Genomic DNA, 26,515 nt, shown 5'->3' with positions numbered 1-26,515 from the left:
AGCTGGCAACAACTTGCTTTTATTTCTTATTTCCAATTAGGCATCTGACACTGGCAGATCGTCTCCTGGGGTTGACTGATCCCTCTCTAAGTTGAGCAGCCGGGGAGGTGTCACCTCTTTTTCCCTGTTTTCTTTTCTAAACGGAGAAGAACTGGAATTCTCACAGAAGCCATTACACTACCCAGAAGAGAAGATCCTGCAGATCCCAAGAGGACAGATCATTCCCTGAGGTTAACTGATCACTCTCTGTGTTGGAGAAGCTTGGGGGTGTCTCCTCTGTTTCCCTGTCCGCTTCTGTGAGGAGCGAAAGGATAGAACTCTCAGAGATACCATTATGCTGACACAATGGTAGGTCCTGTAGATGCCAGGAGGGCAGATTGTCCCCTGGGGTTAACTGACCATTCTCTAGGTTGGACAAGCTGTGGCCTGTCCCCTTTCCTTTCATGTCCTCTTCTCCGAGGAGAGAAGGGCTGGAACTCTGAGAGATGCCCATCACACTGGCCACCACGGCAGATCCTGCAGAGCCTAAGAGGACTTTAGATGACAGGGAGAGTCCTGCAGCTCCTGGGGAGAAACAAATGATGAAAATCGTGAGATGGGATCAAACTGGGTCCCAGAGGGTCATCATTGCCAGCATCATTCAGATGGCCTAAGGCATAAACTCTCCACAGCATTGCTACTTCTAAAGTTTCTGGGATCTGTGTCTAGCACAATAAATATTGTAAGAAACAAAAGGAAGTCCATAATTAAACTCTAGCAAATGTCAATCCAACTGGATAACACCCTCCTCTGGTAGGGGAGAAGGCTGGACCCAAGGTGGAGCTATAAACCCCAGCTAATCCTTTCCTCCCTCCTTCACCTCTCCTGCTAAAACCCTGAAAGAAGATAAAGCAGGAACTGAGAAGCTGGACTGTGTCTTGCCCTCCCTCTAGTTCTCCTGCCATGAAACTTACCCACTGACTGCAGAGTGGCCACCAGGCTACCAGCCGCAACTCCACCCCCATTAGCAACAGCTGACAAGGACATCATCTTAGCTGCTAGAGAGGAGGCAGCAATTCCTGTCCCAGTGAAGCCCACAGCACCCAGCACGGGGGGCACAGCAGCTACGGTCATGGCTGTGGGAAGAGGCTGGTGTCAGGTGCATTTGGGGAAAAGGACCCACAACACACTGGGTCAGAACAGGAAAGGACTGCTGGGGTCTGGAGAAAGAGAGGATGAGCAGAGCAGATGGGCCAGGTCTTTTCCTCTTCCTCTGAGGCCTCCTTGGAGAAGCCCAAAGCAGAGGTGCATAGTAGGTCTAGAGGCAGCTCTGAACCAGAGAACCAGGACTCAGGAATCAGGGAGCATAGGCAAAGAGTTGTTTGTCACTGCAGATAGAGTCCTGGGCTGGTTATGAAGGATAGCAAGACCTTCACCAGGAAAGTCGCTGTGGAGCCCTAGTGTCTGTCCTGATCTAATACTTGGGTAAGAGATTGGCCCATTGTATGTGTTTGCAGAGGATCATATCTTGCCCAGGAGACAGGAGATGCATGGAACACAACCATTGAGGCTGGAGGAGGTGTCAAGGGCCCTGCTGTGTCTCCAGTGAGTAAGTCAGGAGCCACCAAGCTGATGGGGCCTGCATAGCATTATCTAGTATGTTCCAACTCTGCTCAACTCAGCTATACAGCACCCTAGACATCTCTAAGTTAGCCTGACGAGCTCATCTTTCAAAAGGAAAAGTAGGAGCTCAAAGGAGTTTAAATCCATTCACCAGGCATCAAGGTGACTATTCTTAAACAAGGAGTTGGGTACCTGCTAGAGATGTCTCCCGTGACTACTCCACCCTTGTGTCAGGACCTTCTTTCTAGCTACTTCCTTCCTCCCATCTACAGCCTTGCCCAGCACCTGCAGGGAAGCCTCCTGGGGCAACATGGGCTGCTTCCTGGCTCCCTGCTTATGGGGAGGGTGGGAGTTGGCTTGCACCCCTTACCTGAAGATACTTACCTCCCCCAAGCATAGCAACAGCAGCCTTGGCTAGAAAGGAAAAGAAAGTCGTATAAGAGAATCATCACTGTCCACTACCCCATCCAGATTACAGGAAGAACCGAGCCCTGTTTGTGTCTCCCTGAGAGAGAGGACCCATGTGCATCTGTCTGCCCTGAGGAGGCCCAGGCAGCTTGGCTCTGGAAAACTCAAACATCTCAGATGGATTTTGCTCTTTTCTTCCATTATTTTCCTGCTTGCTGTTTGCCTGTTATGGGGAAGGAATTCTGATGTGGTTACCTTTTCTGTTCTCTGTAGACTGCAAAGCAGGTTAGGTTCAAACAAAACAAAACAAAAGCCAGCTGGAGATACAAGCTGATAAGGAAATGACAGTCCTGGCTCCATGAGAAAAGAGAAAAAGTAGACTATTCCTATGGGTATCACTAGAAACCATGTGGTAGCCTCTCTCAGTGAGCACAGAGTACTGGGGTTGGAATTAGGAGTCCGGGCTTGACTGAGGGAGGGCTTAGGCGCCATCAAGGTCAGGAGCACAAAAGCAGGCAGGCAGTCACAGGGAGTTCGAGGCCAGCCTGGTCTACAAGAGCTAGTTCCGGGAGAGGCACCAAAGCTACAGAGAAACCCTGTCTCGAAAAACCAAAAAAAAAAAAAAAAAAGAAACCTCAAAATCTAAACCCAGTGACACATCCCCTCCAACAAGGCTACACCTCCTAAATGTTCCCAAAATCTTCCACCAACTAGTGAGGAAACAGGGTATTATGTGAGTCTTTGGGTTCTGTTCTCATCAAACACAATATCTATCCTAATGGGTTCTTCCCTTCACATCGTGCTGCTGGTTGATAGGAAGCAGTTTCAGTGTTTGCCAGTGTGGATTATCAGACACTCTCCTTGGCCCTACGGGAAGCAGAAAATCTCCAGCGTATAGAAAGAGGTACTTCATGGTAGGGTCTAACTGGATCGAGGCAGCGCATCTGTGATGCAAACTAAATGTTCCTGTATTTTTTTTTTTTAAATAACAGGGTTTCTCTGTGTAGCCTTGGTTTTCCTGGAACTCAATGTCTAGACCAGGCTGGTTTGAACTCAGAGATCTACCTGCCTCTCATTACCAAGTAATGGGATTACAAGCATGCGCTACCACCACCCGGCTGAAGACTACTTCAGAGACTTGTTTGGGTGAACTGAGATACCAATTCATTGTTCACTTCTCCAGGAAGCCTTCCCAGATCCCTTTGAACAGAATTCATTAATCTAGATATTGAACTACCATATTAAGCCTTATTTGGGTACATATGAGCTCAGAGCCCAGCACTGTGAGCCCCCAGGCAGCATGCAGGATCCTAGTCCCCAGCAGACACAGGGGCCAGGATTGAAAACTCTGAAGCTGCTAGTGCCAGGAGGTCAAAGGTAACCCAGAGAACTTATGCAGCTCTCTAGTGGCCTATGGGTTAAGCTGGGGGAATGGAAGCCAGGTTTGTACAAGGCAGGTACTAAGTTACCAGGAGCACTCTCTGGAGGGCATGTGGACCCAGGGGCTCATGAGCATGGTTGGAAAGCATTTGCTGTTCACTGGTACTGGCAAGCAGGAGACATAGTTACCAGGCTGCCCTGCCCATGAAACATGAAGGTCTTTGCTCCAAAAGAAGTGCTGTCTGTCGCAATTCCAGCATGCTGGGCTCAACATGCATATGAATACATGCAATAATATCCTACTGATCCTATATTATCTACTTCTCTGGATTCCCTAACCATCTGCATTTCTGACAAGCAGAAAGGAGAGCAAACTGTTGCCTGTCATAGCCTCTCATAGTCCTTGTTGAGTCTTGAGCTTTGCCCATGACCCTGGCATACATCCCAGCCCCCTGGCATGGGAGCTGCATTAAAATTAGTCTGGACTCCAAATCCCAGCATGCTAGTTCTTGAGGGGTCAGGACCACTCCCACGGGGTATTTAAGTGGGCTCCCAGAGGAGAAACACATGGTTTCAGGTTTGCATGTGTTCCCTGCTTTTTTGCCCTGCCATGAGCTCTGCCTCCCAAGAGCGTCATACTTAATAAATAATGGGCATTTTAATTTGGTTTGATCTGACCTAATTGGATTTCTTTGCACTGGCAGAGCCGCCCCTCTTCATATTTTTTTTTCTTAACAGTTCTCCGTGCCGATTTGGGGCTCAAGGAGGACTGTCTGATATGCAGTCCCACTTACCTCCAGTGGGACAAACAGCCAAGACATAGGCAGGGCCCCCTGACAGGATGCTTCCAGCCTTCAGTGCTCCCAATGCAGATGCAAGCACAGGCGCTCCAGAGCCCAGGGTAGTCTGGGCCAACAGGGTGATCCCTGGAGAGAAAATGTTACAGTTTGGGAAGTATCAGAAGCACATCCTCCATGAATTGCCTGCTGTGTGGTCTAGAGAAATCCTTAAGTGCATCTGCCCTGGGGATACAAAGGAAAAGAACACTACCTGCACAGAAGACTGTGTGTGCTTTCAGAAGTCCATGTCTCTAGGTTCTTCTAGGGACACATGATAAAATCTGTTGGCAGAAACACACACACACACACACACACACACACACACACACACACAGACGTTGACACCAAAACCCTGAAATTTGGGGGTGAAAGAGAAGATATCTGGGAGGAAAATAAATAAATGTGAAGAGGAGGCCACAGAAACTGAAGGAAAAGCTGAAGTATAGAACTTTGTAGAAATCGACACCCTGGCTTATAGATTCAAAAGGTCAAAAGTTTGGAAAAGAAAAAATGTAAATTCTCCTGGGAAATCAAAGCGACATGAGAACAGAATATAGAACCCAGATCCAGACCCCAGGAACCAAGGTCTCTGAGTAGGACCTTATAAAGCATGTAGGTCTGTGCTGTTAGGGAATCAAAGCCCAGGACAATGCTAGGGTCTGATCTCCTTCAGGGCTTTCTCAGAGATGAGGCCATGTGTGTGAGAGTGGGCAGCCAAGGGCAGGATGCTGTATTCTGCATCACTATCTCCCCACTCCCCACTCTCGAGCCTCCTTGGTCACTTACCCTGGGAAACAGTTAGAATGGTGCCCGAGACTGCACCTCCAGCTTTGACCATAGCTGTTGAAGCTGTTATCTTGCAGACAAGGGAAGCCACTAGTGTGCCTGTTCCAGACAATGCCATGGAGCCCAGTAGAAGTTCCAAACACAACCTGAATCTGTTAACGGAATTGGAGTTTTGCTGAGGAGACTGGGGACCCAGTGGTGGATTCCAGAGACTCCAGGGTGGATAGAGCACCTGGTCAGAGTTGGTGGTAACAGTGCAACGTCCTGCACCTGTTTAATAGACGGGATTCAGGAACCATTTCAGCCACTGCAAGTGATTTGCTCAGGGCAGAAAGCTCCATGGCAAAGACATGCACGTCCAGCTGCTGACAAATGCCAGCTCTCACGATGTTGCTCTAACACTTGGAGCTCATCTCACCTACTCTGTAGCCTCCAGGGGCAGCTGAAGCCTTGGGTCCCTTCCTCCTAGGTAGGTACTCTTGATGGTGCTTTCATGAGAAGAAAAGATGGGTCAGAGAGTGAGGGTACACTGGCCTCCTCTCAACTTTGAAGGGACTTAGCCACCAAGGCTAGGGACTCCAGGAAGGAGCCATCTGTCTCCTGTCCTTACCCAGTATAGATTTTCTGAGTATCCTGAAATGACACTTAGCACCACCAACCACCACCCCCGGATCCTGCATCTATCCACCCCTCCACCCCCGGATCTTGGATGTGTTTCTGTTAAATTCAGTTCTTTTCAGAGCGGAAAATCCACCCTTGCTTGAAGACATACCTAGAGATGCACGGCTGTCAATTAAATAAGTTTCCTTTTTCTCTGTTCTTTCCAGTCCTGGAAAAAAAAATCCACTCTTGAAGACACACCCAGTGGTCCAAGGCTGCTGATGAGACAGGTTTCGTTTTCCCTGTTCTCTCCAGTCCTGAAACAAAATCCAGTCTCTTTAAAGACACACCCAGTGATCCAGGCAGCCAATGAGATAGGTTTCCTTTTCCCTGTTCTCTAGGCCGGAAAAAAAATTCCACTCTGATTGATGACTCACCCAGTGATCCAAAGCAGCCAATGAGTTAGGTTTCATTTTCCCTGTTCTTTCCAGGTCCTTCTGGGTTGGAAAGAATATGCTATTATTCTATAGCTGTGGCCTTCTGAGTGTTACTGTGTTTACAATGTATTGTAACATATTACTTCTTTGCTAGGGCTGTTTTTACCCCAACCCCTGACAGTGTTCTGTACTAACTGGGAGTAATAAAATTGATGTTATGACGATTTATTAAATAATCTTGCTTAAGAACTATTATGTCACATTAAGTGGAATTTATCTAAAGGAGTGCTGCTTCCAATATGACTAGAAAGTTCAAGTTATATAAAGAGGTTTGTTGTAGATTGTCATAAAGAAAAGTTTGTAATATAGTGTAGAACCCTCACCCTTTATTCTCAACTGGGTGAGAAGAAATTTCCTAGCAGAATGTTTTCCCAGGAAGAGAGTGTCCTTCCCCTCCCCCACCGGGGAGATCCTGACACAAAGGCACTTGGCTCAGCCCAGCCAGCCTCCTGGTACAGGCTGATAAACGTGGCCTAACTCAGGAACAGTGGCCTTGCTCTAAGAACAAGAAAAAAGCTGACTTAGCAGGATGGGAGGAAGCAAAAGTCCTTGCACCCGCGCCAAAGCAGCTTCAAAAAGCCTTTTTGGAATTATGCCTTTAAAAGTTTACCCCACAGAGGAGATACAACTCCTCTCTCTACCTCACTGTACCTGGGTCAGGAGACAGGGGTTCCAAACATGTTTGTATTATGCTGATTAAACCTTGCTTATTACAGTCTGGGCCTCTCTGGTGGTCTCCCTCTGGGGGTCATAATCTGGGCATAACAATAGTTGAAGTTTCAGGTTGTTGAGAAAGTTTCTGCTATTGTTCACCGTGATTGACCCCCACACCCCCAATTAGGCCTCATTCCCATAGCAGCAGGAGACAATCCTGACTCTCAATCAACCATTAGTTCCCTCCTCAGGGAGCATTGCAAGGTCACATGTACCACTGGTCCTGGTCTGCCATCAAGTCCCCTGACCTCCTATCAGGTGGGCAAGATGGACCTGTGCCATAGCCCAGGAAAGGAAGTGCCAACTTCCGGACTGTGGGCAGGGTTCAGAGGAAAATTCACAGCATTGAGAAGCTAAGACTTTTTGCTATCTGAGAGGGTTAGGGAAAAGAAAAAAGCACACACTTTCCTGATGATTTCACTCTTTATTTTCTCATGTTGAATTCTGCCAACTCTATTTGTTCTTCACAGCTTACAAAGACCCACAAAATCTTTCAGGCATTATATCTGAAGGTCACATGCCATTTCTTAAGTAAATGATAAGAACCAGACTCATAATAAATCCACATCAACTGTCACAGGAAGGAGCTCTTTCTCTCAGTCAGCTCCCTAATTAGTGGGATGCAAGCCTAAACTGCAAAATGAAAGATCTTTTTATCTTATCTACAGAGGGAGGCTTATGGCAGTCAACTCCTAAGGAGACCAGGCATAATAAGGAAATTGTGTGCTAGATTCTGTACTACTAAGTGTATGAACATTTTCAACATTTTGTGGTTAGTGGTCTTAAAAGCAGGACTTTCCCAGACTGGAGACTGTTTCCAAAGGGCGATTGTTGTCAGAGAGAGAGAGGCAAAGCTGAGTCAGGGCTCCACTGAGAGGACCTAGCAGTGTGAGCTGCAGGGCAGGGGTGGGGCCTGGATGGCGGATGAGTTCATGCAGCCTTCTCCAAGGCACAGCGACAGTAAAAATGTTTGAAATCTTACAATACAGTTTCTGCCCTGCATGGAACCCTTGACCATAAAAAAGGAAACTTGTAATGCTTTCTTGGGGCTATGAAGTTAGTTTTTTTTTTTTTTTGTAGCCCTGGCCTGTTAGGGAAACTGTTGGGGACCAGCCCCTACAAAAACCAGTTCTCACCAGTGTAGAAGCGTGGGAAAAACAAAGACACAATTCACGCAACAGTATCAAGAGGGAGTTTCAGGGATTATTCAGATCCCCAAATCACCCACGTTTATATTTTCCAAAAGCTTTTATACCAAAGGTAATCTGGGGGAGAAGGTAACAAAAAGCTTTATAAAAGTTCTGTTGCCTAGGTAATGGGAATGATTCAAGTCATGTTTCACCTATGTCCACTTAGTCACGTAGGCTAAAACACCTTCTCACCAGGTGACCTCATAGTTACCATGGAAGGAGCAGAATCACATGAGCATATTCTGGCACCTCAGGATGACATCGAGTTTTCTTTACTTCCTTAGAACCAGGCGACCACCTCCTGTGTGGAAGGTGCAAATTGTGCCTGTAAGTCTCTCAGATTCTCTGACTTCCAGACAATGTGGGAATGGGCCTGCATTTCTCGGCCCCTACAATTCCTCCCTTCTTATTAATTTTAATAATGCCTGTGCTTCTCAACAGGACAGATGAGTGTGTCTGTCTTAGGTGAAGGCTTTCTCATTTGCCCAGACTCATCTGTCATTGGAACAGGCATTCTTAATTACACGTGTCCCTGTCTTAGGCTTCTGGGGTGAAGAAGACTCAAATCCATCTCTGACTGCCGACCTCTGTGAACTAAAGAGATTAAGGGAGAGGACTAGCTTTGGACTCTATTTCTCAGAGCCAAACTTTGTTGCCATAATGTTTTATGAATAATCACGCTCCCAAAGGCGATAGTCTCCTAGTTAAAGGAGAGGAGAATCACCTGGGTTGGAAATTTTTTCTTCAGCTGGTCTAGCGCACCTCTTAACAATTTTTATACTGTATCAAAATCCAATCTAAAATTCTTAACAAATGTGTTAAATTCAAGCTTTCCAGGACATGTCAAACTTTTCCTAACATCTTACAAGCAATTACAAACATTACCAGGCTGCCGGGTGGATCTGGTCATTGTTCATTGTGCTGGCCAGTACTGAACAAAGCTTGCTTCAAATCTGGCAAAAAAAATTGTGGTAGAGGTTTTATTCCCCCTGATGGAATTAACACCCTCCCAGAGAATATTTGATGTAATCAGTCAGTAAAATTCTGAAGTATTCTCTCTTTTGAAGATTCTGTTTTTATAGCAATAATATGCCTTCCCTGTGAGAAATCACTCCACAAAGGTGGAGATTAGTAAAGAAAAAGTGGGAGGAGACTGGGCTCAGTGGTTAAGAGTCCTTCTGCTGCTGCCTAGGTCCTGGGTTCAATTCCCCCACATGGAGGCTTACCACCTCCTCACACATCAACTGCACAGATATACATGCTGGCAAGGCACTCATACACATAAAATAGTAAAAATGAATCTAAAACATTTTTGAAGAAAAGCTCAATAGTAATAAACAAACAAATAAATTAGCTCAGAGGATCTGTCCACGCATATAGGATTTGGCCATGAATAGAGATTTTAATAGCGTCTTTACACTGTAGGCTTAGCATTCCACACATGTTGTCATCCTTAAATCTCTGTGAGTCCCAGCCCCAGTGCCCACGCACTTTGAACAATTTAAACTGAGACAGGAGATTGCAAGTCTGGCCATGTGAGCAGGTGGGAGGTTTATGCAGCAGAGATGCTCTCAGAATCACTTCTTAAGTACATCAGTGTTGTTCTTTTCAAATGTTTGTACCCAGGTCCATCTTGCCCAGCTGCAGGATCAAGCCTTTCCTGATGAGAGGCCAAGGGACTTGATGGTAGACCAGGGCTCATTGGTAGCTGTGTCCTTGCAATGCTCCCTCAAGCTGCCATTTAGAGGCCTGTTCTTTGATGTAAGTGGAACTAATGGATGATTTTGAGTCAGGGTTCTCACCTGTTGTTATGGGAATGGGGCCTAATTGGGGAGGAAGAATCTTGGTGAACAATAGCAGAAACTTTATCAACGACCCTAAACTTCAATTACGGTACAAACTTTTCTTTTTTACAGTCTGTAACAAACCTGGTTATATACCATTCACCTTCTAGTCATATTGGAAGCAGCACTCATTTAGAAAAATTAGTGTGACTTAATATTTCCTAGGCAAGATTATTAGTAAACCTTCATAGCATCAATTTTATTTCTTCAAGTTTCTACCCCGGGAACTGTCATGGGTAAGGAGGGGTAAAAAACTGTTATGCCTGAGTCCCGAGACCCCCCAGCAAGACCACCATGAAGTTGACTTCTGATGCAGTTATACAAGTTTCTCTATTGTACAGACTTGCAAGCTCTTGTCCCACATATCTGATGCAGCCAGTGAGGGAGAAAGACCCCAAACTCACAGTGCAGAGGATCTTTCAAGGGAAAACCCCAAGTAGGGAGTTACATACCTTGGCATTACCAGATTGAGTAGGGGAATAGTTGGCTCTAAGTCAGTCAGGAGGAGATTTTTGTAACTTTCCACAAAACCACCAGGTAACTGAAAAAAAAAAAAAAAACCCTCTTGCCCAGTTTCTGATTGGCTGTCCTCAAGTCTCTGGGCAGCCAGGCAGTTTTTGGGCCAGTTGTGGCTTTTCTCTGAATTCCCAGCTACCTGGGGTGGGGTTCCTGCTAGGTTAGACTCTTGCAAACATAGGGCCTGGGTTTAAAATGGATTTAGTCTTGTTTCTTCAAAACAACACTGGCAAAGTAATATGTTACAATACATTACAAACACAGTAACACTCAGAAGGCCTCAGTTATGGAATAAGAAAGCCCTGGAGAGAGCAAGGAAAACAAAACCTTCTCATGGGCTGCCTTTCATCATTGTGTGAGTTTTCAGCCACAGTGGATGTTTTCCAGGATTGGAGAGAACAGGAAAAAAAGAAAAAAAGAAAACTGTCTCATTGGCTGCTTTGGATCACACTGGGTGTGTCTTCAGCAAGAATGGGTTTCTCAGGCTTGGAGAGAGCAGGGAAAATGAAAACCAGCTCACTGGCTGCTTGCATCTCTAGGTATGTCTTCGACCACAGTGGATTTTCCACTCTAAAAAGAACTGGATTATCCAGAAACATGTCCAAGATCCAGCAGGGATGGGTGGAGGGTAGGGATGTTGTGGTTGTTGGTGGTGGGTGTCATTCAAGCTTCCTCAGGAAATCTTCCTTGGGTGAGGTCAGGAGATAGATCGCTCCTTCCTGAAGCCCCAGCCTCAGGTGCAAAGGCCCTCGGAGTCTGAAGGGAGGCCAGTGTTCAGTCCTTCTCTGAACCTCCCTTTGTTTTCACAGAGGAATCTATCATCAAAGCTGTTTACCCAGAAGGGAAGGGCCCCAAGGCTCCACCTGTCCCATCAAGCTCAAGTTAGGGGTAACATAGTAAGAGCCTGCCGTTTGTAATAAAGCCCCTGGACCTGATTGGTTTGTGTCTAATGTCTTTGCCATGGAGGCTTAAGTCCTCGAGCAAATCAGTTGCAGTGGCTGAAATGGTTCCTGATTCCCTGTCTATTTCATAGGGGCAGGATCTTGCCCCTCAAGGCTGGGGCCAGGCCCACTGTAACCACCAATTCTGGGCAGGAAATCTCTATACCCTGGAGTCTCAGGGTTTTCAACTGATTGGTGGGAATTCACCTCTGGTTCCTCAATCTCCTCATCAAAATTTCCCTTCTTTTCACAGTTTTGGGTGGTGTTTGGAACCTCTACTGGGCTCCGTGGTGCTGTCTGGAACAGGTATGATGGTGGCTTCCCTTGTCTCAAGGATAACAGTTTCAGCAGCCATGGTCAAAGCTGGAGGGACAGTCTCTGGCACCATACCAGCTGGTTTACAGGGTGAGTGCCCACGGAAAGTTCGAGAGTGGGGAGTAAGGGGGCAGTTTCAGAGAGTACAACATCTGTTCAAAGGAATCTGGGAAAACTTCCTGGAGGAGAGAACAATGTCGTGGAGCCTTAGTCCATCCAAGCATGTTTCTCAAATAACATTCAGATTAACATGTTTGCATCACAGGTGCTTGACCTGGATTCAATTAGACCCTACCATGAAGCACTTCTCTCTAGCCTGAGAATTTCCTACTGTCTGTGGGATAAAGAGAGTGTCTGATAACTGACACTGGCAAATGCTGACCCTGCCTCTAATTAACTAGTAGCCCTATGGTGGAGGGAGGTGCTGTGGGAACTCCTTCTGCTCCTTCAGCCAATAGCCTTTGCGATACCAGCCCACTTGGGCATGATCTCTTTTGCTTTAAAAAACAGCAGTAGCCCTGCTTGCTTTCGCTCTCTTGCTTCCTACTAGACTCTGTTCCTGGTCGCGCAGAGGGCTGTTGTCTAGGACAGTGATCTGTAAGTTTTCCCCTTAAATAAATAACCCTTTTATTAATCATAATTCCAAACTGATGTGGGATTGTTTTGTGACTTACATTCACACCTGGCACCCACGTGGATTTAAACTCCATGCCTCCCAGGCTCCACGAGCCCAGACAGTCTCTGCCCGCCTGGTTTGCTCTTTCCTGACTGGTTTTTAAATCCCAGTCACAGTGCAGTGCGAATCAGAACGCAAGCGGTTGCCAAATGCTGCAACCCCTAAGGGTGACTCTTTGTTGAGAGGTGGCATATGCAGCTTCTGGGCTGCTGTTCTCTGCCCCTGGATTCTAGGTTTCTGGCTCCATGTATGGAATTGATTTAATTACATTTACTTTGTTGAGCAACTCATATTTTCCAGTCTTTAACAAATATCAAGGTGGACACTGAAACAGGACCCCGTTTCTGTCACCTTTGCATTGATTCTAGTCATGACTTGGCAACAGCGCCACCTGCTGCATAATAGGTAATATGGCAGTTTTCATTTCCAATGCAACTTTTACTGCTTCTTTTACTAATACAATGGATTATATCCTGTCTCTGCCTCCCGAGTGCTGGGATTAAAGACATGTGCCACCACTGCCTGAACTAGGTTTAGATTTTGAGGTTTCAAAAGCATCATATGACTGCCTGCCTGCTATCCATGTTCTAAACCACAGTGGTGATTAAGCCCTCCATCAGTCAAATAGGAAAGTCAATTACAGTCCCAGTACTCTGTGCTCACTGAGAGGGACACCCACAGGAATAGTGTTTTGTTTTGTTTTGTTTTGTTTTATTTTCTCATGGAGCCAGGACAGTCATTTCCTTATCAGCCTGTATCCCCAGCTGGTTTTGGTTTTGTTTTGTTTGAACCTAACCTGCTTTGGGGTTTACAGAGAAAAGAAAAGGTAACCACATCAGACTTCCTTCCCCACAACAGGCAAACAGCAAGCAGGCAAATAATGGAAGAACAGAGAAAAATTCATCTGAGATGTCTGAGTTCTCTAGAGCCAAGCTGCCTGGGCCTCCTCAGGGCAAACAAATGCACGTGGGTCCTCTCTCTCGGTCCTTCCTGTAAGCAGGATGGGGTAGGGGAGAGTGCCGATCCTCTCACAGGAGTTTCTTTTCCTTTCTAGCCAAGGCTGCTGTTGCTGTGCTTGGGGGAGGTAAGTATCTTCAGGGAAGGGGTGCAAGTCCACTCCCACCCCCCCTGTAAACAGGGAGCCAGGAAGCAGCCCGTGTTGCCCCAGGAGGCTTCTCTGCAGGTGGTGGGATAAAGGTGTAGATGGGAAGAAGGAAGTGTCTCCAAATAAGGACCTGGGACTGGAGAATTGGCTCAGAGGTTAGGAACACTCACTGGCCTCTTCCAGAGGTCCTGAGTTCAATTTCCAGCAACCACATGGCAGTGTACAACTGCCTGAAAGGCTACCTCTAAGTGAGTCAATACCCTCACACAGACATACATCAGGCAAAATACCAATGTACATAAAATAAAAATAATCATTAAAAAATTAAATAAAATGCTTTTTCTATAAGCTGTCTTGGTCATGTTATTTCATCACAGCAATAGAGAAGTAACTATGATAGTAACTTAGTCTTGAGAGAGAGAGAGAGAGAGAGAGAGAGAGAGAGAGAGAGAGAGAGAAATGAAACAAGGCGGTCTCAGACATAATTGATAGAAGCAGGAGGGCATACTCTGATCCGCCAAATTTATTTACCATATCCCTTATCTACCCCAATCCAAAATGGGGGAGGGCAAAAGACTCCTTTACCATGATATAGAGAACATGTAAATGTGATTACCTCCTCACATCTCAAAACACCAAGTAACCACCACCTAGAACACAATATTCTTTCGTCTAAGCAAAGCATTTTAAACCACACCTTAGGTCAAAATATCCTGTCTTATAACCTTGATGGAGCAAGAACAGATCTGAACTCTCTGACCATTCGTCAACGTGGAAGGGATTTACTTCTGTGGGCCTCCACAAGGAGGCAGTACAGTGCAGTCAGAGGCCACATCTTTAGCAGACACCTGTCACCCTCTGTGAGAATAGTCACCACGGGGCCGAGTGAATGTATTTAAACTCTTCTGAGCTCCTGTTTCCTTGAAAAACAATAAGCTTGCCGAGCTCATTTAGATATTTCCAGGGGACCGTAGAACTATATAGGCAAAGAGTAGGAACGTACCAGACATGCTATGCAGGCCCCACCAGCTTGGCGGCTCCTGACTTGCTCACTGGAGACACAGCAGGGCTATTGACGCCTCCTCCTGTCTCAACAGTTGTGTCCCTCAGATCTCCTGTCTCCTGGGCAAGATGTGATCCTCTGTAAACACGACCTTTGGACTTTTGGCTTTGGGCATACTTTGCTCTTATCCCAGCATTAGACCAGGACAGACACCGAGGCACCAGCAGCACCTTTCTTGATGAAGGCCTTGCTACCCTTCAGAGCCAGTCCAGGACTCACTCTATCTTCAGTGACAAACATCAACTCTTTGCCTATGCTTTCTGGCTCTAACTTCCGGTTCTCTGGTTCAGAGCTGCCTCTGGCCCCACTTTCCACCTGGGCTTTTCCAAGGAGGCCTTAGAGGAAGAGGAAAAGACCTGGCCCAGTCTGCTCTGCTCATTCTCCCTTTTCTCAGACCCCAGCAGCACCCACCCCATTTTGACCCAATGTGTTGGGAGTCTCTTTTTACAAATCCACCTGACTCTGCCCCTTTTCCCACAGCCATGACCACAGCTGCTGTGCCCCCCATGCTGGGTGCTGTGGGCTTCACTGAGACAGGAATTGTTGTCTCCTCTGTAGCAGCTAAGATGATGTCCTTGTCAGCTATTGCTAATGGGGTTGGATTCACGGCTGGTAGCCTAGTGACCACTCTGCAGTCAGTGGGTAAGTGTAGTGTGATGTTGCTTGTTTGTTCCCAGCTGTTCAGTCCCAAAATAATCACACAGAAACCATATTATTTGCAATACTTTTGGACCAATAGCTTAAGCGTATTTCTGACTAACTCATATCTTAAATTAACCCATCTCCATTTATCTGTGTAACACCACAAGGCTGTGGCTTACCGGATAAAGTTCCAGCATCTGTCTCTGGCAGGGCTACATGGCTTCTCACTGACTTCACTTTCTTTCTCCCAGCATTTAGTTTAGTTTTCCCCACCTAGCTAAGTTCTGCCTTGCTATAGGCCAAAGCAGTTTCTCAATTCATTAACCAATAAAAGCAACACACAGACAGAAGGACCTCCCCCACCATTTTTCCCCTTTTCTGTTTAAATAAAAAATGAAGGTTTTAACTTTAACAGAGTAAAATTACATATAATAATACAGGTATTAAGCAAGATTAAAGTTACAATATTTATATCTCTTTTATCTTTTATCATAGCTAAGGAAAACTGTAACTATAACTATCTATTCTTCAATTCCATCAAAGAATCCAGAAGGATATAATATTACCTAAATAAACAGGAAGTACATTGTAAGCAACTTCTAAAACTCTAATGTAGTAACGAGCAGCTTGTTTATCCTGGCCACCCAGAACCTAAATAATCACACAGAAACCATATTAATTAAATCACTGCTTGGCCCATTAGCTCTATCTTCTTATTGGGTGACTCTTACATATTAATTTAACCCATTTCTATTAACCTGTGTATCTCCATGTGGCTGTGGCTTACCAGCTAAATTTCGGGCTTCTGTTCTGGTGGGGTTACATGGATTCTCTCTGACTCTGCCCTTCTTTATCCCAGCATTCAGCCTAGATTTCCCTGCCTAGTTCTGTTTTTCCCTGCCATAGGCGCAAAGCTGTTCTTTATTCATTAACCAATAAAAGCAACACATAGACAGAAGACCTCCCACACCACACTAGAGTTGACAGAGACATCATGCTACTTGGACAGTCACCCAAAGTTCTTCTGTAACTTTGCGGCATCCAATCTTCAGCATACAGTCCCGTAGTGTCTGGCTGGCTTTTCTATGAAGCAGGAAATTTCAAAGACAGTTCTGCCTATATTGGCAGTTTGTCAGTGACGTTTTTCTGTGTCATGCAGAATGTCTGCAGATTCTTTCATGTAGCAGGAACCTCGAAGGTCCATCTCACCTTTAGGCTAGTTCAGCAGTCTCTTCTCAGTGGGTCCTGCATGTCCAGTTCATACAGCATAGCATCAAGCAGTCTAGGCAAGAGCAGTTTCTTGCTCAAATGGCTAACAAACTTCAAAGGAGCCTCTTTGATGCCCATCTTCCTCTTGAAGTAATTGGTGCTGCCAGGATCAGATGTGTCTCACTGTCATGAAAAACACTAAGTTCTTAAGCATTTTAAATGCCATATTCTGAAGGTCTCTGAAAGATTTGGAGAATACCTATCTAACTGAAATATATCTCTGTATATCTAGAAAACCTAACCAACTTGACTACAAACTTGACTATTATAGATGATTGTCAATTAACATATGTTTCTTAATTATGCATTACATTTTTAAATGAGCTGCACAAACACAACACTTTAGTCAAGAGCAGAAATATATATAATATATATTCTATATAAGATCCCCCTTTATTATAGAATAATAGAATATCCCCCTTTAAATGTAAACAACATCTATAAACAATATTTGGGAATTTAGGCATAATTCTCTCCAAACTGCTTCCTGTTTTTTGTTGAGCGAAGTAATTTTTGGGGGTGTTCACAGCAACCTTTCGGGGGATCTTGGTCCATCAAACTACAATAGCCTGGAATGAATCCAGAGGTTCTCATCCTCTGTGGAAACAAAGGAAGAACCTCTTTTCATAGCAACAAATCCTTAGACCCAAATTCTGGTCATAATATCTTTAGAATATATATGCTGGTTTATCTTAGCAGCTCATACAATGAAATGTCTCTCTACACTTAGTTCCTTTACAGTCAAAAAATTCAAAGAAAACACAATAATATACAAAATCAAACTCTCTTATGTATATTCCGTCTTTACGGGACTTATTTTTCTTACACTATTACTTTTTCTACAAGTTTCATATTTATTATCTTTACTCTATGACTGTTTGTACTCTTTTATATTACATTTATTGTCTCTTTACTCTTTTTCTTCTCTCTTCCAAGCCTATGTACATTTACCCAACACCGTGTCTTGTTTAGAGGTCTTTTATGTCTGAATCTGTCCTATTGTGTATCTGTAATCCTTTTCTGTCCTAGCGAGCTTTTAAAATGGTAAGCAGCCTGGGCACAAAAACCCTGGGTTCTGACTCTGCTTCTCTCTGCTTTTCAAAATAACAGACATACCATTACCAACAGCTCTGGAATCGCCAGGTAGGAGCTGTGCTCACCACTTTAATTCTGAGAAGGGGTGCAGCACATAAACCCTTTTTATCTGAGTAACATCTAAATCTGCAATGCTTGGCCTGATAATATCTCTGTGTATGGCAGCAGGAATCTGCCATGCTCTACTGCTTGTGCATGCCCAGTAGACCTGATCCTGCTGCCTGCCCAGGCAGGGAACCCTGAGGTATTGCCATGGTCTCAGCTACTTTCCTCCTAACTCTGAGTGGGCACACTAGCATCTGTGCCCACAAACACCATTCAAATACTAGGCCTCCTGAAAGAGCCAGCACGGTTTGTGCTGCTGTTTTGAAACTGCATGGGTTTTTTTTGTTTGTTTGTTTTTGCTACTACTACTGAATCAGGAAGACCTTTTTTTTTTAAATTTATTTATTTTTTTTTATTGAAAAAAAAATTTTCCGCCTCCTCCCCGCCTCTCATTTCCCTCCCTCTCCTCCTGCCCCTCTCCCCCTCCCCCCACTCCTCTTCTCCTCCCTCTCCAGTCCCAGGAGCAGTCAGGGTTCCCTGCCCTGTGGAAAGTCCAAGGTCCTCCCCCCTCCATCCAGGTAGGAAGACCTTTTTTAAGGAGCTGCGGCATGCTGCCAGCAAGCAGAGCACATCTGGCAAAAAAAAAAAAAAAAAAAAAGTGGCTAAACTTTGTTTTTAGTGTCTAGAATTCCTTTCCAAGCCCTCTCAGGTTTCATGTGGATTTAGCTAGCACATGTTGGAGTGCCAATTTATTGTATGAGACTGCTTGTTCATTCCTGGCTGTTAAGCCCCTAAATAACCACACAGAAACTGTATTAATTAAATCACTGCTTGGTCCATTAGCTCTAGCTTCTTATTGGCTAGCTCTTACCTCTTAATTTAACCCATTTTTATTAATCTACGTACCACCACATGGCTGTGCCTTACCCTCAAGGTTCAGGCTCATCTGTTCCCAGCAGCAGTTGCATGGAGTCTCTGACTCTGCCTTCTTTCTCCCAGAATTCAGTTAAGTTTTCCTTACCTAGCTAGGACATGGAGGCAGAGGTGACACCCCCAGCTCCAGAGAGCAATCAATTAACCCCAGGGTACAACAGGTCAACTGAAATACCCAATTCGAAATAAGAAATAAAATTGGGTTGTTGCCAGCATTTTTCTTTATCATGTGCGCTGTTTGTGTGGTGAAGGCTGAGCAGGGACTGTCGCCTCTGTTCCCTGTGCTTGGGTGGGTTAGGCTCACCTCCTTCTTCCACCATCTTCTCACAGAGACACAGGGGTAGGTGAGTGCTCAGGTGGAGAAATCTCAGCGCACAAACAGAAGTTGCCCTTTGCCCTGCTACTGATACCATAGCTCTAAGCAGGTCACCTCCTCAGTGGCTCCTCCCTACATGGGGAGTTTACCTAAATATCTTCCCAGATCACAGGCAGGCGCAGGTTGACTCAGTCTCTATGAGAAGTTTAGCATGACATCCTGCTTTAAGCCACTCATCTCAAAGCCGGACCTGGTTTGTATCCCTACTGTCCTCTGCACGACATAGCCAGTGATTATTACTGGTGGCCTGCATTTAAACCTTTTGTCTCTGCTAGGTCACCAGAGAAACCCAAAACCTCTGCCTGTTCTCTCAGTTCCAAAGCCTCACTGAGGAAAACTTACTTCCCCCTTTGTGTGCCCAGCACAGGCCTTGGCCATGCGTGGGGAGAGGGAAACAGTTCACTGGTCACATTAGGTCTGGGGAAGTGGTAGTATCTTCTACTTGGGCCCCCACCCCCTTCCACAGAGGCAGAGTGGCTCTAGCTATGGGGGCTCCAGGAGGAATTTCCCTGGGGCAGAGGCAGTCCTCATCCTACCTCTGAGGGAGCACCCCTTGGTGTCCCCAGAGAAAGGGCTCTCCCCTCTCTCTTTTTCAAGCAGTGATCTGTAGAATTAGAAGATTCCAAATCCACCATCCCCTGAAAAACCTCAAGTCCTCTTTAGTCTCCTAGGGACAGTTTTTATGCCCAGCAGAGACCTGGAATGACAGACAGCAGCTCCTTGTCACCCTCTTCATTGCAGAAGGGACAGACTCCGGCGTGGGAGTAGAGAATCCACTTTTGGGATCTCTGCAAAGGATCCTGCAGAGGATCACTGTCAGACAGCCAACCCTCTTAGAGTGGGTTTTCTCTTCTTCCTAACCTGACTCAAATTCCAATACTGCCCAAGATAAAGAGACTTTGAGCACTTTTCCCAGGTCCTTTATACAAGGATTGAAGGACGCTGCTGGAAAAGTTACCAGTGTGTCTAGGTGAGAGAGGTAACACAAGAGTCCCAGGAATCAGTCACTGGGTTTCCAAGGTGCTTCTGTGTGCCTCACCTGATGTCCACTCCCATAGACACAGAAAGACAAGAAATGCAGCCAGCTATAGTATTGATTTTGTCATGCACTCAGCCCCATGTACTAGAAAGAAACTTCTGAAGTTAGATACAGGATCAGGCCAAATTATTGAAGATCACTTAAAGGGTTAAAAATAACCATGACTATGTGGGGAAAAATTCAAAACAAAAGATTCACCTGAGCAGTGGTGGCACCCCTCAGGGAGACCTATAGAAGAGATCCCAGAGGGGAAGCTGGAGAAATCAGGAAAGGAAGAGGAGACAAGAGAATCCTCTCTTATGTAAATGGTTTCAAATAGGGGAGGCATCATAGCACAGGTATTGGAACTGTGGAAGAGGCAAGTGGCTTCTCTATCTAACAGACTTGATCCTGGTTCTGTCGGTTTGTCACTATTGGTCACTACAGCTACGCTAATGAAAGAAGTTGGCAAACTGGCTTTGGGCCGAGACCTATTCCCAACACCACACACTCGATTTAGGTATTCTTGAGGGGGACCCTAGAGAGGTGGGATCCAATGTCGGAATGATGCATTACCAAGCACTTCCCCTGGACCAGCTGCACATCTGTTTCTTTCTTTCGTTCTTAAAGGCGTGCACCACCACCTCCCGGCTGCCCCATGCCTTTTTCTGTAAAACTTCAGCCATCAACCCAGCCAGCCTGTTGGCAGACAGTAATGCAACAGAGCCTCTCCTTGATTGCTTGCAGGTGACTGCAGTCCAGCACATGAGACCAGACCTCACAGATGCCTGCGCACAACCTCATCTCACTCTATGTGCTCCCCTCATGGACTTCTGCATGGCTTCCCATGTCCCATATTTCCAGATCTTTGCATGAGATCGGATCCCAACCTCTTGTTGTATTCTATGGATGTGCCTGGTACCTGTCACCACAGTGAACAATGTCCTGTATCATAATTGTCTTACAAATACCAGACTCCTCCTGCCTCGAAGTCCTTTGTGTGTCAGTGTGGACCCTGCTCAATGCTGCATCATGCATGCATCACAAGGGCAATGACTACCGACCTTGGGTGAGGGTGTGGTCAGGGTTTCAGAACATAAGACAGGAATTTAAGCCTCCTTTTCAATTTTCTTTTTTTTTTTTTTTTTTTTTGGTTTTTCGAGACAGGGTTTTTCTGTGGTTTTGGAGCCTGTCCTGGAACTAGCTCTTGTAGACCAGGCTGGTCTCGAACTCACAGAGATCCACCTGCCTCTGCCTCCCAAGTGCTGGGATTAAAGGCGTGCGCCACCACCGCCCGGCTCCTCCTTTTCAATTTTATAGACATTTGGTGACCATTTTTGATTCCATCTCCTTCCTGAGGCACCAGTGCATTGGCTCAGCCCAGTGCGTCCCTGTTAGCTCTGCCAGTCTTTCAGCAGTACAGTGGGTTAGGTATGTTCTGCTCACCGGCCTGCATATCCAGAACCTTGATTATGAAGGATCAAAAGCTCTGGGGTCAATGTTCTTGGCTACCTCTCACCTTTGCCCCAAGACAGGAACCTCTGTTAGGTCAACTTTTAATGAGGAAAAGGTGAGGTTCATGAAGTCCCCAAAGCGTTCTCATGCCACACAACCTATCTTCACTAAGAGGGGGACCACGTAAAGCCTTCTACCTACTGACTGTGTACTGGCCAATCTGTCACCTCCCTTTTATCTCTTGCCCGAGTCTGGCTTAGAAAACCTAAAGACTTGAAACTCCCAGTCCACAATTCCCTTCAAAGAACCACCACAAGCAAAGATAGGGACACCAGGATAAGGCCTTTATTTTTGATCATTTTTTTTGACAACATCGAGGGATTTAGAGGATCATCTTGGGATAGATACACTGTCTCCTGATGAGTCCTTGTAGGCTTTGGGGTCAACTGGTAGAGGTGTCATTTCCTAAGTTCAAAATAAATATTCAATAGCTGCTCCAACACCTCACAGGATCGCATTCGTATTCGATATTGTCGAAAGTCCAAGGACCCCTGGGAAGGAGACAGTGCAGTGACAGTCAGTGGCCTGAGGCTTAGAAATGCCCCACTGTCTTTTTGTATGAACCTTGGGCTCTGCTTTAGACAGAGATATTCAAACTAGGCCAGAAGGAGAAGACAGATTTGGGTAAGCCAAGATACAGGAGAAAGAGCTCTCCAGAGATGAATGTCCTCTCTACATTACAGTACAGAGGAGGACACACTGGAGAAGGACACCCAGGTAGGGAGGATTCAGAACCCAGGGAGCATGAATCTTGAACCAGGGCTCCTTCCTGCTCTGCCATCCAGCATCCCTTACCCTGCACCACATCCCAGTCTCACTCATAATGAACCAGGTAGCAGGGACAGAACTAGAAGACACAAGTGACAAAAGGTGTGAAAGGAGAGAGAGGAAGGGAGATGTTGTCCTTGGCTGGCTCTCCAGTCATCTTGCCTGGAGAGACACTTACCTGCTGTCTGTAGAATGGCCACCAGTCTTCCTGCTGCAACTCATTGGTAATTGCAACTGCTGACATCATCTTGGTTGCTATGGACGCTGCTGCTATTTCTGGCCCCGTGAAGCCTATGGCAGTCAGGGCTACAGGAACAGCTGCTACAGCCACAGCTGTGGGGAGAGGAGCTGGGTGGTACGTGCTCAGGGGAAAGACGCACTCAAGAAATCCTAGCCAGTTTCTGGGGGTCTTTCTATTCTGAGCAGCAGGAAAGGGTCCAAAGGTAAAGAAGGATAGGGCAGGAAGCCAGGTGGAGGCCGAGAGGTCAGTAGAGGATCTGACAGAGCCAGGGTCTTGTCAAGTTATGTGACCCTGGAAAAGTTGTCATCCTTCAGGGTTGTATTAGTTAAAATTAACTACTGCAGTTTTAAGTAGTTGTCCCTTCCCTCCCCAGTGAATTCTCCACTTGTTGCTTATCATATATGAGGACTGAAGGAGAAGTTAGGCAGGAAACCTTAAGCTGGGCAGGAAAGCTAAATCTTGTCCCAGGCGTAAACACAGCTCTGGCCCTGGCTCTTCATCCAGGCAGCTCCATAATCCCGCAGAAGTTAGGAGCTGGAGTGGAACCTGCCACAAAACACAAAGCCCCCACCACCCCAGAGCAGCTGCAAGAAACATACCTCCTCCTATTGCAGCAGTGATAGTTTCTGCAAGAGAGAGATGGGGTGGATAGAAAAGGTTAGAGTTGGCTGATGTCAGTGAGTTCTTGGCAGGTTTGGGTGAGGGAGCCCAGTTCCCAGCCCACGCCAGCACTGAGGGCTACTAACTCCGCATGTTGAGATGTCTTGTTAGCTGGTAAGCTTAGGAAGTGACTTAAATCTGAGGAGAGAAGGACAGACCCTTGCTCCTGAACCAATAGCAGCGACATGGCCCTCCCCTTGCAATGAGTCAGCTCCCTGGTGTAGGTTTGAAAGCAATAAGGAAGTAGGCACCTGCTCCACCCATCTGCCTACCTCTGAGTAGATGGCTTCCCTTAGATTTATTTCTATCCTGACTGATGTTTAACACACACACACACACACAAACACACACACACACACACAGAGAGAGAGAGAGAGAGAGAGAGAGAGAGAGAGAGAGAGAGAGAGAGAAAACTGCTGCTAAATCAAAACTGAAACTAATAACACTCACATACATACACAAACTTAGTGAGAAAAATGTGGGCACAAAGTTCACATCTCTCACCTGCAAGAGGACGAGAGTTTATTGTGGAGTTAAGCTTGAGTATCCAGATAAGGGGACCCAAAATGTCATCTTCGCACACAGCAACAGTTTAATGAGGTTTTTGCAGTAACTGAACAAAGAAAGCCATAGATCAAAGCATTTCAAAATACATGTATTAGTGAAGACATGAAGTGGGAGGGTCAGAGACAATGGGGGAGCCTCTGCCGTAGGCCTCAGGTGATAACTGATGGTGCTTCTCCCTTTGTGGTTGGTAGGAGCTAGGTGTTTGTGTATTACAAAGGATTTGCTTACACACAAAGATGCCAGGTCAGGTACAGATGGGGACAGCGAATGACCAGTAGAAGGACTAAAGGTGTCCCAAGAGAATTTGACTCTGGACTTGCAACATTTGAAATTCTCTGCAGTCACCAATCTTCTAAAGAGTTCATCAGGGGCTGCAGAGATGGCTCAGCAGTTAAGAACATTGGTTGTTCTTCTAGAGGACCCAGGTTCAGTTCCCAGCACCCACCACAAAGCAGCTCACAACTGCCTGTAACTCTGCTGCCAGGGGCTCTGACACCCTCACAGACATGTGTGCAGGCAAAATACCAGTGCACATAAAAAGATAAATAAATAAATTATTTCAAGAAGAGTTAGTTACCTTTGCCAAGAGCTCAGACAAAATTCCAGCTTCTTTTCTAGAACTTTGATCCACAAAAATGTATATAATTTCATCAGTGTCCTGCAGAGGGAACTCTATGCACGTCTCTGTAGAATTTCCTTTCATCTCTGTCCCTCCCAATATATACCAACCCATTCTGACTACACTGTGCCTGCTGCTTTACAAACGGCTCCTTCTATTGAACTAGCTCTTTAGATCTATGTGGGCTATTCTCTGGGCATCAAGTTATTCAAGGTATAATTCAGACAAGATATCACACTTTTAGTACAAACTTTTGTACCTTTGGATGGATTTAGTTACTTATGCAAATACAAACTCAGATCTAGAAACCTCCATCACTTCTCTTACCCCCTAAACTGTCTCATCTTTCCTTTTAAACATCCCCTCCCCACCGACCACTGATACCCACTCAGTCTCCACACACTTGCCCTTCCAGAATGCCCGGTAACACCTGAAATTCTGCTACATGGACCTGTGCTAGCTCGCTGTCCCAGCCTCTCCTTTAAGGATGTTAATTCTAATTCTGGCTTTTGCAAATTACTAAAATGAAATGCTGACATTGTGGTGCACCGGTATTTTCTGGTCATATAGTCCTATAGGAGAATATGCATCTCAGCACCCTTGTCCTCCAGAAACAGGGCAGATTTCTGACTTAGTCGGGGTTCCTATTGCCGTGATGAAACACATGACCAAAAGCAACTTGGAGAGGAAAGGGTTTACCTGCTTTATGCTTCCCCATCACTGTTTATCATCAAAGGGAGTCAGGACAGGAACTCAAACAGGGCAGAAACTTTAAGGCAGGAGCTTATGCAGAGGCCATGGAGGGATGCTGCTTACTGGCTTGCTTCTTCAATGTAGACCTCCAGTAGAATGATCACTAACAACCAATATTAGGCTGTCTTGAAATCTTTGCCAATGAGATTTGCTCAAGAGTCTTTGGTTTGGGCCTCAGGAATACCCTTAGGACAAGAGGGGAATGCAGTTACATTCTGCCAAAATAGCACACGAATCTAGCCTAGTTCTTCATATTTTCCCCCATGAGACCTCTTGAGCTCTCTCTCCATAATCCACATTGCTCTCAGCACTGCTGTCTTCCAAGCACCTCCTCGAATAGCCCATTGGTCCCATTTAAATCATTAAACACCTTTCCTAGTCCAAAGTACCAAAGTTTTCCACATTCTTTCCAAGACAGCATGGTCAGGCCTGTCATAGCAATGGCCTGTTTTCTGGCACCAGCTTCTTTATTAGTTACTTTGCTATTGCTGTGAAGAAACACCATGGCCGAGGCAATTTATAGAAGAGAGTTTATTGAGATTATAGTTTCAGAGATGAGACCATGACTATCATGACTGGGAGCATAACAACAGACAGTCAGATAAGTATGTGGGCAGGCATGCAGGCAGTTATACATGTAAGCATTCAGGAAGGTATGCAGGAAAGCGTGCAGGAAGGCAGGTATCCAGGCAGATATGCAGGCAAGCATGCAGGCAGGCGTGGCACTAGAGCAGCAGCTGACAGCCTAAGTCTGATGCACAAGCAGAAGGCAGAGAAAGAGAAATAACTTGGCTAGCCATGGGCTTTTGAAACTTCAAAGCCTACCCCTGTGACATGACCTCCTCCAACAAGACCACACCTCTTAATCCTTCCCAAACAATTCCACCATCTGGGAACCAAACACTTAAATTCACGGATCCTCCTACCTTTGCCTCCAGAGTGCTGGGGTTAAAGGCATGTGCCACCACTGCCTGGCTGTTATTCTTTTCTAATGTGTATGAATATGTTTTTGTATGTGCTTAAGGAAATGAGACAGGTGTCAGCTCCCTGAAGCTGGAGTTCTAGGCAGCTGTGAGCTGTCTGATGTGGGAATTGAAATACTATCTTCTGCAAGAAGGACATTAACATGTTCTCTTAACCATGAAGCCTTTTCTCCAGCCCATCTTTTCTTTTTCTTGTACCTGTTTTCTACTGACATGGTTTTCACTGGGGGCCTGAGAAATGGTTAGTGTGTAGCAGAACTTGTTTATCCGGAGACACTGAGCTGAGCTCCCAGCGCCCACGGCAGGAAGTTCACAACTGCCTATAACTCCTGCTGCAGGGGATCTCACAATCACTTTTGTCCTCCAGTCATTGGCACACACATGGCACATACACACATGTACATGGAAATAAGGATTTTAAAACTGAAATATTTCTGTACATTAATGACCTTAATCCATTCACATGTGTGCTAAAAATTTATTTTCCAGTTGTCATTGTGTGATGGATTAAGTAAAATTGCTGCAGATCCTCAAGTGGCTGCAGGTCCTCAAGTG

At 45.7% G+C, this 26,515-nt stretch overlaps 1 protein-coding gene across 3 annotated transcripts; it reads right to left on the bottom strand.

Annotated features, from left to right (window-relative positions):
- On the bottom strand, positions 1 to 8,267 carry LOC130882633 (interferon alpha-inducible protein 27-like protein 2B). 3 transcript variants are annotated; one of them, XM_057782892.1, is made up of 7 exons: positions 8,228 to 8,267; positions 5,788 to 5,844; positions 5,016 to 5,167; positions 4,185 to 4,316; positions 1,987 to 2,016; positions 954 to 1,115; positions 1 to 564 (listed from the first exon to the last, which is right to left on the bottom strand). In XM_057782892.1, the coding sequence occupies exons 3-7, from the start codon at positions 5,131 to 5,133 to the stop codon at positions 173 to 175; spliced, it is 834 nt and encodes a 277-aa protein (XP_057638875.1). In that variant the 5' UTR covers positions 5,134 to 5,167; positions 5,788 to 5,844; positions 8,228 to 8,267; the 3' UTR covers positions 1 to 172. The 3 variants fall into 3 exon arrangements, with proteins under 3 accessions (XP_057638875.1, XP_057638876.1, XP_057638874.1); XM_057782893.1 differs by lacking the exon at positions 8,228 to 8,267 and having other exon boundaries at positions 1 to 294; positions 400 to 564; positions 5,788 to 5,924; XM_057782891.1 differs by lacking the exon at positions 8,228 to 8,267 and having other exon boundaries at positions 5,788 to 5,924.
- Between the last annotated feature and the right edge of the window lie 18,248 nt (positions 8,268 to 26,515).

Source organism: Chionomys nivalis, chromosome 10 (assembly GCF_950005125.1).
Source record: "Chionomys nivalis chromosome 10, mChiNiv1.1, whole genome shotgun sequence".
Taxonomy (NCBI): domain Eukaryota; kingdom Metazoa; phylum Chordata; class Mammalia; order Rodentia; family Cricetidae; genus Chionomys; species Chionomys nivalis.
This window is presented reverse-complemented; position numbering and strand designations above follow the sequence as displayed.